This window comes from Cherax quadricarinatus, chromosome 19 (genome assembly GCF_038502225.1).
Source record: "Cherax quadricarinatus isolate ZL_2023a chromosome 19, ASM3850222v1, whole genome shotgun sequence".
NCBI classification, from domain to species: domain Eukaryota; kingdom Metazoa; phylum Arthropoda; class Malacostraca; order Decapoda; family Parastacidae; genus Cherax; species Cherax quadricarinatus.
The window spans coordinates 41,469,208-41,483,910 of record NC_091310.1 but is presented as its reverse complement, the minus strand read 5'-3'; the positions used below and the strand labels follow the sequence as shown (position 1 = coordinate 41,483,910).

Genomic DNA, 14,703 nt, shown 5'->3' with positions numbered 1-14,703 from the left:
GTTGATGTTAGCACGATGCTAACCATTAGTTTGTTGGTGAAGAGGTTAGGTGTAGCTTTAATGACCCTGGTGTAAATAACCTTCAACTCTCATTAAGTTCTTCATCATTCATACTTGGTTCCGCCCTGGCTGCCTGCTCCGCTCTAGTGCTGTATGACCTTGTGGGTTTAGTGCTTAGTTTTGGCCCATGGCTTGGTAGGCAAAGCTCTCGCTTCACACGCCGAGGGTCTGTGGTTCGATTCCCGGTAAGGGTGAAAACATTGGACGTGTTACCTCACACCTATTGTCCCTGTTCACCCATCAGTAAAATGGGTACCTGGGTGTTAGTCGACTGGTGTGGGTCGCATCCTGGGACAAAACTGACCTAATTTGCCCGAAATGTTCTGCATAAAAAAGCATTTTTCTATACAGCAGTATATCATTGATGTCAGCTATGACTGTACACCTTGTACATGTACTTTTAGAAATAAAGATTATATTATATTATATAATGCCTGGCCGCCCGACCACCCTGGTCGCCCTGGCTGCCCACCTGGCTGCCCGCCCTGGCTGCCCACCTGGCTGCCCGCCCTGGCCGCCCTGGTTGTCCACCTGGCTGCCCACCTGGCTGCCCGCCCTGGCTGCCCGCCCTGGCTGCCCGCCCTGGTCGCTCTGGCTGCCTGCCCTGGCTGCCCGCCCTGGTCGCCCTGGCTGCCCGCCCTGGTCGCCCTGGCTGCCCGCCCTGCCCGCCTGGCTGCCCGCCCTGGTCGCCCTGGCTGCACGCCCTGGTCGCTCTGGCTGCCCGCCCTGGCTGCCCGCCCTGGTCGCCCTGGCTGCCCGCCCTGCCCGCCTGGCTGGCCCGCCCGCCCGCCCTGGTCGCCCTGGCTGCCCGCCCTGCCCGGCCTGGTCGCCCTGGTCGCCCTGGTTGCCCGCCCTGGTCGCTCTGGCTGCCCGCCCTGGTCGCCCTGGCTGCCCGCCCTGGCTGCCCGCCCTGGTCGCCCTGGCTGCCCGCCCTGGTCGCCCTGGCTGCCCGCCCTGGCTGCCCGCCTTGCCCACCTGGCTGCCCGCCCTGGTCGCCCTGGCTGCCCGCCCGACGTCTATCAGCTGGTCGATTCATAACAAACATGGCGGCCATAGCCAGGCGAATTGTACCCAATGTCCACTTAGTTAACCGATTTGCTCAGTGCTCAAGGACTTTTAGAACAAACTTATCTAATGGCAGTATCAGCAGTAACCCAGGAATATATATGTATTGCACTGCTGTTGCGACATCGGTTTATTTTGGATGGAAATGGATTAGGAAGAATGCAGTGGTGGAAGCTGCCAAACCAACTCGTCGAATGGTGAGTCTTACATTTAAGGCAGCTTATTTTTAGAACATGAGAATAGTAGATCTATACTCGTAGCTTTAAACATTGACCTCTGTCTTAAATAATATTTTAAACTTAAGATTTGATTTAAGTCTCCCCGAAATGCCTAGCCATGCTAGGTGTTCTAGTGGTACACTCTGTAATTATTATTTTACTACATGTAAACCACACAATAACCAAATTCTGTAAACTCAGCATTGTAATCCTTATAGAGAATAAACTTTGAATTGAATTGAATTGATGCGAGAATGCTGCAGGAAGTTGTAGTGGTTGGAGAAGTGGCAGTTCAGTGTGGACAAATGTATGGTTCTAGTCCCGTTGAAAAAAAATAACCATGGCATTTATAACGTAAGTAATGTACATCTCAATATGAATGTGAAGGGGACCTAGGACTTATGGTTAGCAGTAATCTAGTAAAGCCAAGACAACAGTGCATGAGTGTTTGCAATAAAGCTAATAACATTCTTGGCTTCATATAAAATATAAATAATAGGAGTCACACAAGAATGAGAAAATACTGCTGTAGGCCTACTAACCCATGCTAGGCAGGTCCAACTCTCATCCACATATACCCATCCAACTTGCATGTAAAGCTACTCAAGGTTAAGATAAGATTTATTTTGGTTTTTAAACTGGAGGGTTAGCCAGTCAGTGTGTCATCGAGGACTGTCTGGGGTCCTTCAGTCTTGTCCCCCAGGATGTGATCCACACCAGTCGACTAGCACTCGGGTACCTACTTACTGATAGGTGAACAGCAACAGCAGGTGTAAGGAAATGCCCAGCATTTCCACCTGTCTAAGGGATTGAATCATGGACATTCAATGTGTGAGGTGAGAACATCACCGATGCTACTTGGGAGTTTTTTTCTGCTCTACAATTTCTTTTGCTAAACCAGTATTTCTCTACAACTTTTTTAAATGTTAAAGTCCAGGATACAAAAATCATGTACTGTATGTATACATTTCTTTTTACACCAGGAAAATGCCTAACTTTGCAGTGCTCCTCTTTCTTAGTCTTTGAGTGATTCCTCTGCTACTACTACTACGTCCACCACCACTACTTGTCTTCCTCTACTACCTCTCTTGTCCCGTCCCTGTCTGCTGGCCTATATATACCCCCTCCTTTTCTCCTTTCTGTTAGTGTGACTTTGTAAATGGTCCAAGTTAGACCGAAACGTCGTCATAAGCTCCTCTCTCATGTGTGGATTATTTGTGTATCTTTGATGTTGTTTTAATGTCATCTTTGCATCATTTATAACATTTCCGGTATATTTTTAAATGTTTGTACAGCAGTGTATTGTATATTGTAATAAACAGAATAGAGGAAATCAGCTCTAAAAGACATGATTTAGGTATGCATACTGGTTAGAGAGCCCGTCATTAGTTCAAGTCATCAGCAAATGAGTACGTTGCTGAGTGAGGAGAGGCTGTATATCAATAACAACACTGCAACTAGCCGGGGGATTGAACCCGTGTTGTTTTAGCCCACCTCATGGTGAGTGAAAATTCACAACACTCTAACCCATGATACCATACAATCCTATCCTAGGATAGGATAGGATTGTATGGTCTTGTGGGCAGTGGTGGGCCCAGCTAACTGAAAAGTTAACTTTGGTATCCGCTAATCTGCAAACTAAAAAGATGGCCGAAAAAATTAACGGAAGCTAATGTTAAATGCTAACCGCTAATCCGCTAACTAAAAAATTAGCTCCACTAATGCTAAGCCACTAAATGGCCGAAAAAATTAACAGAAGGTAATGTTAAATGCTAACCGCTAATCCGCTAACTAAAAAATTAGCTCCACTAATGCTAAGCCACTAAATGGCCGAAAAAATTAACGGAAGGTAATGTTAAATGCTAACCGCTAATCCGCTAACTAAAAAATTAGCTCCACTAACGCTAAGCCACTAAATGGCCGAAAAAATTAACGGAAGCTAATGTTAAATGCTAACCACTAACTTTTTCACATGAATTCAGATTCAGTTTAGTGTTTTGGTCTTTTACTTTTAAGATTTTTAGAACAGACGTGGAGAGCTTCCTAATAACTAACAACTGATAATGAGGTTAATGTATCATGAACTCATTAGAGAGACAAAAATCTTAGTAAATTTTGGGACTGTTATTTTAATAACTTTCTAACATGGTTAAAATTGAAAAAAACTGAAAGCCCGCAGAGTACCACCACAGAAATTGTAAACATAAAGATTTTAATGAGACAAGATTGCTGCAAAATTAAGAAAACTCGGATAAAAAGTGAAATTTTGTTAATTCTGTAGGCTAATGGAAAGGACAGTGTTGCAAATAGTACTCATCTTTAATACTCGAGTATAACTACCAGTGTTGTAAAATAACGAAGTAAAACTACTTGAGTATTGTACTTAAGTAACTTTTTCAGTATTTACTTTTTAAAAAGTACTGAAATTGCTCACTGCTTTTAATTTTACATAAGTACTGAAGTCTTTTATTACTTTTACTTTATAACAGTCTGAAAATGATACTTTACTCGTTACATCATCAGTAATTGAAAAGTAAACGCCGAGAAAAATTACTCAAGTGGACCCTCGGTTATTGGCTGTAATCCGTTCCAGAAGGTCGGCCTAAAACCGAAATGGTCAAAAAAACGAAATAATATTCCCCATAAGAATTAATGTAAATACAATTAATCCGTTCCAGACACCCAAAAATATTAACAAAAAATACATTTTTTTTTTTTAAGATTAATTATAGTTTTACATTCACAGAACATTGAGAACTAAATAAACTAAATACATGAACAATTAAATCACTATTACATACCTTTATTGAAGACTCCTTTTGGCTTATGGAAGATAGAGAGGAGGAGAGAGGGAGTTGGGGGTTAGTGTTTGGAAGGGGAATCCCCTCCGTAAGGACTTCAGGTAACAAATCCTTCTCTGGGGTTACTTCCCTCTTTGTCTTTTAATGACACTAGAACCAGCTTGAGAGTCACTGGACCCCTGTCACACAAAATTAGTCCAGAGTGCTCTGTTTTTGGTGTCTCTTAAGATTTCCCTGAAGTGGAAGAAGGTTTTGTCACTAAACATGTTGCAGATATGGCTTTTTTCAGCTTGGTCAGGGTGATACTTTTCAACAAAACTTTGCACCTCATTCCACTTTGCACACATGTCCTTAATCACTGAAGAAGGCACCTTCTCCCCTCTCTTTTCTCCCCCTCTGAAGCAATTTCCTCAACTGTAGTCTGTTGCTGTTTCAGTTGAAGATCTTGCAGCTCTTCAGCGGTTAGCTCTTCCCTGTGGTCCTCCACCAACTGTTCCACATCCTTGCCACTCACATCCAACCCCATGGACTTCCCCAGTGCCACAGTAGATTGCACAACAGGCATAGGGTCCTCAGGGTCAGCCCCCAAACCCTTCAAAATCCCTCTCTTGGACACAATCTGGCCACAATTTTCTCCAAGTAGAGTTCAAAGTCCTGGAAGCCACTCCCTGCCAAGCCTTACCTATAAGGCTAATGCAGTGAAGGATACTGAAGTGATTCCTCCAGAACTCTCTTAGGGTCAGATGAGTGTCCAAGGTCACTTCAAAGCACCTTTAAACCACTGCTTTTGTGTAGAGTTTTTTGAAGTTAGAAATGACCTGCTGGTCCATGGGCTGGATGAGAGGAGTGGTGTTAGGAGGCAAGAACTTCACTGTTATAAAACAGAAATCCATAAAGAATTGGTCTTCCAAGTCTGGAGGATGAGCAGGAGCATTGTCCGATACCAAGAGGCACTTAAGTGGCAATTTCTTTTCCAGGAGGTATTTTTTCACACTGGGGCCAAATACATCATTGACCCACTCTTTGAAAATGTGCCTTGTGACCCATGCCTTATTATTAGCTTTCCACATCACACAATTTATTCATGATGCATTGTTTTTCTTGAACACACTGGGATTTTCAGAGTGATACACCAGTAAAGGCTTCACTCTGAAATCCCCACTAGCATTAGCACAGAACAAAAGAGTAAGCCTGTCTTTCATAGGCTTGTGTCCTGGCAGTGCTTTTTCCTCCTGCGTAATGTAGGTCCTTTTTGGCATTTTCTTCCAAAAGAGGCCTGTTTCTTCACAATTAAACACTTGTTGGGGAGGAAGCCTTCAGCCTCTATGTACCCCTTGAATTCCTGCACAAATTTTTCAGCCACACATTTGTCAGAACTTGCATCCTCTCCATGCCTTACCACACTGTGTATGCCACTACGCTTCTTAAATCTCTCAAACCAGCCTTTGCTGGCCCTAAATTCACTAACAACAGCACTTGTTCCAGGCATTTTCTTTACAAGATCTGCATGCAACTGCCTTGCCTTCTCATGAATCATCGGCTCCACAACACTATCTCCCGCTAATTGTTTCTCGGTGATCGACAAAACCAACAACTTCTCCATATCTCCCATTATCGGTGACCTTTGTTTGGTTAGCACAGTTACTCCTTTCACAACATCAGCTTCCTTGATTTGTTCTTTCTTTGCCACGATAGAAGCAATTGTTGATTTGTTTTTCCCATACGTCCTGGCAAGTTCTAGCACTCGAACACAACTCTCATACTTTTCAACAACTTCTTTCTTAAATTCCATCATGTTTCTCAATTTCTTTACCAAAGGAACTTTACTAGGAACTTTCTGTGGGGCCATGGTTATTTATTTCCCAGTTGCACTTAATCGATAACCACAAAAATCAATGAATTATAGCGAAATGTTTGGATGACTGAGCAGAAGCTTCCTCACTCACCCAGAGACAAAGCCAGACTGATGCGCTTGCAGCTGGTGGCGGCGGGTTGACGCGTACCATACAGCCGATAAGTGAAATAACAGCCGATAACTGGGAGCTGAAAAACCGGCTAATAAGCGGAATGGCCAATAACTGAGGGTCCACTGTACTCAGGTAGTTTTGCTTTGTTACTTTACAGCACTGGGAAAGGTACTTTACTTTTAAACTGTCATAACTTGCAATACCCACGAAAATTGACAAGTCACGTTTACACGTAGTCAGCCATTAGCATGCCTGACTGACTGTAGGAGAAACTCATATTATAGACAGGAACAAACACATGCATCATTGAAAAGACATTGCTTTCCGACTACCAACAATGTATAATTTTTTTTTAGCAAACTTAAAGTTAGTGGAACATTATTGAGGGGAAGCTAATTGGTCTGCTAACGGTTTCTGAAGTTGGCTGAAACGCTAATCCGCTAAACAAAAAGTTAGTTCCGCTAATTAGTGGTTAGCGGATTAGTGGAACTGTGCCCACCACTGCCTGTGGGTTAGAGCGTTGTGAATTTTTGTTCACCATGAGGTGGGCTAAAACAACACGGGTTCGATCCCCTGGCTAGTCGCAGTGTTGTTATTGATTAAATGCCACTTCTTTGTGGTTACAGTACAATATATATACATATACATACATGAGGATGAGGGTCCCCATTCCAGCAATAGAGGTGGTACTTCCCTATACATACATACATATATATATTATTTTTTTTTTATTATTATCACACTGGCCGATTCCCACCAAGGCAGGGTGGCCCGAAAAAGAAAAACTTTCACCATCATTCACTCCATCACTGTCTTGCCAGAAGGGTGCTTTACATTACAGTTTTTAAACTGCAACATTAACACCCCTCCTTCAGAGTGCAGGCACTGTACTTCCCATCTCCAGGACTCAAGTCCGGCCTGCCGGTTTCCCTGAATCCCTTCATAAATGTTACTTTGCTCACACTCCAACAGCACGTCAAGTATTAAAAACCATTTGTCTCCATTCACTCCTATCAAACACGCTCACGCATGCCTGCTGGAAGTCCAAGCCCCTCGCACACAAAACCTCCTCTACCCCCTCCCTCCAACCCTTCCTAGGCCGACCCCTACCCCGCCTTCCTTCCACTACAGACTGATACACTCTTGAAGTCATTCTGTTTCGCTCCATTCTCTCTACATGTCCGAACCACCTCAACAACCCTTCCTCAGCCCTCTGGACAACAGTTTTGGTAATCCCGCACCTCCTCCTAACTTCCAAACTACGAATTCTCTGCATTATATTCACACCACACATTGCCCTCAGACATGACATCTCCACTGCCTCCAGCCTTCTCCTCGCTGCAACATTCATCACCCACGCTTCACACCCATATAAGAGCGTTGGTAAAACTATACTCTCATACATTCCCCTCTTTGCCTCCAAGGACAAAGTTCTTTGTCTCCACAGACTCCTAAGTGCACCACTCACTCTTTTTCCCTCATCAATTCTATGATTCACCTCATCTTTCATAGACCCATCCGCTGACACGTCCACTCCCAAATATCTGAATACATTCACCTCCTCCATACTCTCTCCCTCCAATCTGATATTCAATCTTTCATCACCTAATCTTTTTGTTATCCTCATAACCTTACTCTTTCCTGTATTCACCTTTAATTTTCTTCTTTTGCACACCCTACCAAATTCATCCACCAATCTCTGCAGCTTCTCTTCAGAATCTCCCAAGAGCACAGTGTCATCAGCAAAGAGCAGCTGTGACAACTCCCACTTTGTGTGTGATTCTTTATCTTTTAACTCCACGCCTCTTGCCAAGACCCTCGCATTTACTTCTCTTACAACCCCATCTATAAATATATTAAACAACCACGGTGACATCACACATCCTTGTCTAAGGCCTACTTTTACTGGGAAAAAATTTCCCTCTTTCCTACATACTCTAACTTGAGCCTCACTATCCTCGTAAAAACTCTTCACTGCTTTCAGTAACCTACCTCCTACACCATACACTTGCAACATCTGCCACATTGCCCCCCTATCCACCCTGTCATACGCCTTTTCCAAATCCATAAATGCCACAAAGACCTCTTTAGCCTTATCTAAATACTGTTCACTTATATGTTTCACTGTAAACACCTGGTCCACACACCCCCTACCTTTCCTAAAGCCTCCTTGTTCATCTGCTATCCTATTCTCCGTCTTACTCTTAATTCTTTCAATTATAACTCTACCATACACTTTACCAGGTACACTCAACAGACTTATCCCCCTATAATTTTTGCACTCTCTTTTATCCCCTTTGCCTTTATACAAAGGAACTATGCATGCTCTCTGCCAATCCCTAGGTACCTTACCCTCTTCCATACATTTATTAAATAATTGCACCAACCACTCCAAAACTATATCCCCACCTGCTTTTAACATTTCTATCTTTATCCCATCAATCCCGGCTGCCTTACCCCCTTTCATTTTACCTACTGCCTCACGAACTTCCCCCACACTCACAACTGGCTCTTCCTCACTCCTACAAGATGTTATTCCTCCTTGCCCTATACACGAAATCACAGCTTCCCTATCTTCATCAACATTTAACAATTCCTCAAAATATTCCCTCCATCTTCCCAATACCTCTAACTCTCCATTTAATAACTCTCCTCTCCTATTTTTAACTGACAAATCCATTTGTTCTCTAGGCTTTCTTAACTTGTTAATCTCACTCCAAAACTTTTTCTTATTTTCAACAAAATTTGTTGATAACATCTCACCCACTCTCTCATTTGCTCTCTTTTTACATTGCTTCACCACTCTCTTAACCTCTCTCTTTTTCTCCATATACTCTTCCCTCCTTGCATCACTTCTACTTTGTAAAAACTTCTCATATGCTAACTTTTTCTCCCTTACTACTCTCTTTACATCATCATTCCACCAATCGCTCCTCTTCCCTCCTGCACCCACTTTCCTGTAACCACAAACTTCTGCTGAACACTCTAACACTACATTTTTAAACCTACCCCATACCTCTTCGACCCCATTGCCTATGCTCTCATTAGCCCATCTATCCTCCAATAGCTGTTTATATCTTTCCCTAACTGCCTCCTCTTTTAGTTTATAAACCTTCACCTCTCTCTTCCCTGATGCTTCTATTCTCCTTGTATCCCATCTACCTTTTACTCTCAGTGTAGCTACAACTAGAAAGTGATCTGATATATCTGTGGCCCCTCTATAAACATGTACATCCTGAAGTCTACTCAACAGTCTTTTATCTACCAATACATAATCCAACAAACTACTGTCATTTCGCCCTACATCATATCGTGTATACTTATTTATCCTCTTTTTCTTAAAATATGTATTACCTATAACTAAACCCCTTTCTATACAAAGTTCAATCAAAGGGCTCCCATTATCATTTACACCTGGCACCCCAAACTTACCTACCACACCCTCTCTAAAAGTTTCTCCTACTTTAGCATTCAGGTCCCCTACCACAATTACTCTCTCACTTGGTTCAAAGGCTCCTATACATTCACTTAACATCTCCCAAAATCTCTCTCTCTCCTCTGCATTCCTCTCTTCTCCAGGTGCATACACGCTTATTATGACCCACTTCTCGCATCCAACCTTTACTTTAATCCACATAATTCTTGAATTTACACATTCATATTCTCTTTTCTCCTTCCATAACTGATCATTTAACATTACTGCTACCCCTTCCTTTGCTCTAACTCTCTCAGATACTCCAGATTTAATCCCATTTATTTCCCCCCACTGAAACTCTCCTACCCCCTTCAGCTTTGTTTCGCTTAGAGCCAGGACATCCAACTTCTTTCCATTCATAACATCAGCAATCATCTGTTTCTTGTCATCCGCACTACATCCACGCACATTTAAGCATCCCAGTTTTATAAAGTTTTTCTTCTCTTTTTTAGTAAATGTATACAGGAGAAGGGGTTACTAGCCCATTGCTCCCGGCATTTTAGTCGCCTCATACGACACGCATGGCTTACGGAGGAAAGATTCTTTTCCACTTCCCCATGGACAATAGAAGAAATAAAAAAGAACAAGAGCTATTTAGAAAAAGGAGAAAAACCTAGATGTATGTATATATATATATGCATGTGCGTGTCCGTGAAGTGTGACCAAAGTGTAAGTAGGAGTAGCAAGATATCCCTGTTATCTAGCGTGTTTATGAGACAGAAAAAGAAACCAGCAATCCTACCATCATGCAAAACAGTTACAGGTTTTTGTTTCACAGTCATCTGGCAGGACGGTAGTACTTCCCTGGGTGGTTGCTGTCTACCAACCTACTACCTTATCACACTGGCCGATTCCCACCAAGGCAGGGTGGCCCGAAAAAGAAAAACTTTCACCATCATTCACTCCATCACTGTCTTGCCAGAAGGGTGCTTTACACTACAGTTTTTAAACTGCAACATTAACACCCCTCCTTCAGAGTGCAGGCACTGTACTTCCCATCTCCAGGACTCAAGTCTGGCCTGCCGGTTTCCCTGAACCCCTTCATAAATGTTACTTTGCTCACACTCCAACAGCACGTCAAGTATTAAAAACCATTTGTCTCCATTCACTCCTATCAAACACGCTCACGCATGCCTGCTGGAAGTCCAAGCCCCTCGCACACAAAACCTCCTTTACCCCCTCCCTCCAACCTTTCCTAGGCTGACCCCTACTCCGCCTTCCTTCCACTACAGACTGATACACTCTTGAAGTTATTCTGTTTCGCTCCATTCTCTCCACATGTCCGAACCACCTCAACAACCCTTCCTCAGCCCTCTGGACAACAGTTTTGGTAATCCCGCACCTCCTCCTAACTTCCAAACTACAGATTCTCTGCATTATATTCACACCACACATTGCTCTCAGACATGACATCTCCACTGCCTCCAGCCTTCTCCTCGCTGCAACATTCATCACCCATGCTTCACACCCATATAAGAGCGTTGGTAAAACTATACTCTCATACATTCCCCTCTTTGCCTCCAAGGACAAAGTTCTTTGTCTCCACAGACTCCTAAGTGCACCACTCACCCTTTTCCCCTCATCAATTCTATGATTCACCTCATCTTTCATAGACCCATCCGCTGACACGTCCACTCCCAAATATCTGAATACATTCACCTCCTCCATACTCTCTCCCTCCAATCTGATATCCAAACTTTCATCACCTAATCTTTTTGTTATCCTCATAACCTTACTCTTTCCTGTATTCACTTTCAATTTTCTTCTTTTGCACACCCTACCAAATTCATCCACCAATCTCTGCAACTTCTCTTCAGAATCTCCCAAGAGCACAGTGTCATCAGCAAAGAGCAACTGTGACAACTCCCACTTTATGTGTGATTCTTTATCTTCTAACTCCACGCCTCTTGCCAAGACCCTCGCATTTACTTCTCTTACAACCCCATCTATAAATATGTATATTAAACAACCACGGTGACATCACACATCCTTGTCTAAGGCCTACTTTTACTGGGAAATAATTTCCCTCTTTCCTACATACTCTAACTTGAGCCTCACTATCCTCGTAAAAACTCTTCACTGCTTTCAGTAACCTACCTCCTACACCATACACCTGCAACATCTGCCACATTGCCCCCCTATCCACCCTGTCATAAGCCTTTTCCAAATCCCCCACCCTGCCTTGGTGGGAATCGGCCAGTGTGATAATACGTATAAATATAAATATAATATATACAGTGGACCCCCGGCTAACGATATTTTTTCATTCCAGAAGTATGTTCAGGTGCCAGTACTGACCGAATTTGTTCCCATAAGGAATATTGTGAAGTAGATTAGTCCATTTCAGACCCCCAAACATACACGTACAAACGCACTTACATAAATACACTTACATAATTGGTCACATTGGGAGGTGATCGTTAAGCGGGGGTCCACTGTATATATATATATACATACATACATACATACATACATACATACATACATACATACATACATACATACATATATATATATATATATATATATATATATATATATATATATATATATATATATATATATATATATATATATATATGTATGTATGTATGTATGCATGTATGTAGTGCTGAATAGGTAAAACTAGTCAATTAGCAAGAACTCATTTAAAATTAAGACCTTTCTAAAATTTTCTCTTATACGTTGAAAGATATATTTTTTTGTTTATATTAATGTAAAAATTAATAATTTTGTACCAAAAGAACCTTGGAAAACTTACCTTACCTTATTATAACAATCCCAATTTAGTTTAGCCTAATCCGACTAAATATATTTAAATCAGTTTACAATAATTTAATAATTAATCAACACAGTGAAATATATTTTTTCGTTAGGTTCAGAATGATTTTTGCAAAATTATTGCATACACAAATTTTTGATGGCCTTATTTGGCAAGAAGAGCATTGCTATTTAAGCCAAAATCACAAGTTTTACCTATTCGGCATGACATATATACATACATATACATATTATATATTCATATACATATATACATTCATATTCACATACACACACACTGAGATAGTGATTGATTTAAGAGACTATGGATTCAGTATTAATGTAACACAGCACATGCTTGTATGTACAAATGTATGTACAATGCTTGTAACACAGTATATTCAGTTTGTTCTATTGATCATTAGATACCTTACATTTTGCTTATACCTTTTTCTCAACATATGCTCTTCGATCATCTCTGGAGCTTTCTTTGTCCAAGACTAGACAGCAGGAGCTATTATCCCTGGAACTGCAAACGAATATCACCTTGGTGTGTTTGCTCACAATATGACTTTCAGCAAGACTGGAGTTTCTCATACATTTGCATAGCAGATTTTTTGCATTAGGAAGCCCACATCATTTAACGAACATTCAGTATCTATTTTTACTGCTAGGTAAGCAGGAGCAGCATGTGTGTGTGTGAACCTGTGGCAGTTACTTGGAAACCATAACTTGGTGATCAGTCAGTTTTAATTTGTTTTCAGAAGATGATGGGAATGCTAAAAAATTAACATTTATTGCACGGTAATGGTATTTTGGACAATGCTGAGTATTATAAATTTGACAAATTTATAATACCTAATTGTCACTCTTAATTAAACTTAAATCAAAATCTAAACCCAGTATGAACAAAACCTGTCCTAAGAAAAACTCAGTTAAAAGTGTAATATCAGCGAAGAAAATGTTAGCCGCCAGTAAGTACCATAAACAGGAGACAGAAATGCAAAAAATCTCGGTAATCTACAGGTCATGTTGGAGGAAGATGTCATATTCGCCATTCAGATTGTCTAATTTTGTTACAGCCTACAGCTGTTCCTTCCGATCACAGTGGATCTAGAGATGCTATGTATAGAGAAGAAGACTCGTCATCACTCTCTTGGATGAGGAAGTGTCAGTGAAGAATATTGAAGAGATGCTGGGCTATACCCCACAGCCTATCCAGAGCCTCAACAGAACTGCAAGCAGCCCACATGGAACTACTACTGTTAAGAAGGGACAACCCCATGCAGTGATACTCTTGAAGATGTAATTTATGCTAAAACTTATAATTACTGCTCAGGAATTTAAGAACAAGCGATGTTCTTGGAGAAGTGGCTGTGTGCACTCTGCAACATTGTGTGCAAAAGGCTCTGAGGAGTATGAGGGTTGGAACATGGGTGATTGAAGAAATATCGTGTTTAGTGATGAATCGTTTTTTTTGTGTCATCAGGAATGTTTCAAAGTTCGTCGTCAAAGTGGCATTTTTAAGTTTGACCCCTGCTTCACCATCAAGACGGTCAAACATTCTGCTACGGTCATAGTTTTTTGTTCTTGTTTTGGCAGTAATAGGGACCGTAGTCTCTATTCTCTTCCCAGGGGTGAGATGATGAATGGAGAGAAATACTTAATGTTTTTGATGAGCAACTTCTCACTCGTTACCATATTCATGGCATCAGCACCTCTGTTCATGGAGTTTCCTGAAGTCACAGCAAGGCCAAGGATTGAAGGAAGCTGCATGAAATCCGTTTTTAAGAGTGGCCAGGTAACGGCCCGGATCTCAGTCTGATATTGAAATCCAGGGAAGCAAAGCACTATGTCTCCAGCATCCCAAAATTAGTGGATTTCTTTAAAAAAATATGAAATTGTATGGGTCTGACTCATTGCCAGAAAATAAATGACTGTCAGAATGTAATGAAAGTCTTGGTGGTTTGAAAAAATAAGATCCTGAATAAGCTTAACTAATAAGTTACCCTCTTTGGTCACGTGAAGGGACTTGCCTCCACATTTTTGCTTCACTAGTATATTTTACACACTCATTTCCAAGTGTGCAGAAGCATAAACATCTATTCAGTACCCCTACCATGTGCAGATGCAACAGAACAGCTTTAACATTGTCTACATAGTCAGTATCGTACACATTACAACAGTAGCAGGTGCAACCTCTTGACACAGTTAACATGCACTTGAAACATGAACGGAATGAGAAGAATGTCCCGATGATGGAGCCTCCGCCATTCCCGGTGTTGAAAAATGCACAGGTTTTTGAGTGCTTCATATATAAATTTATTATAATGTTAATGTAGCATATATATATATAT

General features: G+C 41.6%; 1 protein-coding gene across 10 annotated transcripts in view; it reads left to right on the top strand.

Moving 5' to 3' along the window:
- Positions 1–1,081: 1,081 nt before the first annotated feature.
- Positions 1,082–14,703, top strand: part of MICU3 (Mitochondrial calcium uptake 3) — an 80,431-nt gene continuing 66,809 nt past the window's right edge. For 8 of the 10 annotated variants that reach the window (XM_070086728.1, XM_070086724.1, XM_070086723.1 and 5 more), the window contains exon 1: positions 1,082–1,322. In XM_070086728.1, the coding sequence (XP_069942829.1) occupies positions 1,104–1,322 (219 nt within the window). In that variant the 5' untranslated portion in view covers positions 1,082–1,103. The remainder of the gene's footprint in view (positions 1,323–14,703) is intronic. The other 2 variants (XM_070086732.1, XM_070086729.1) reach the window with 1 other exon arrangement.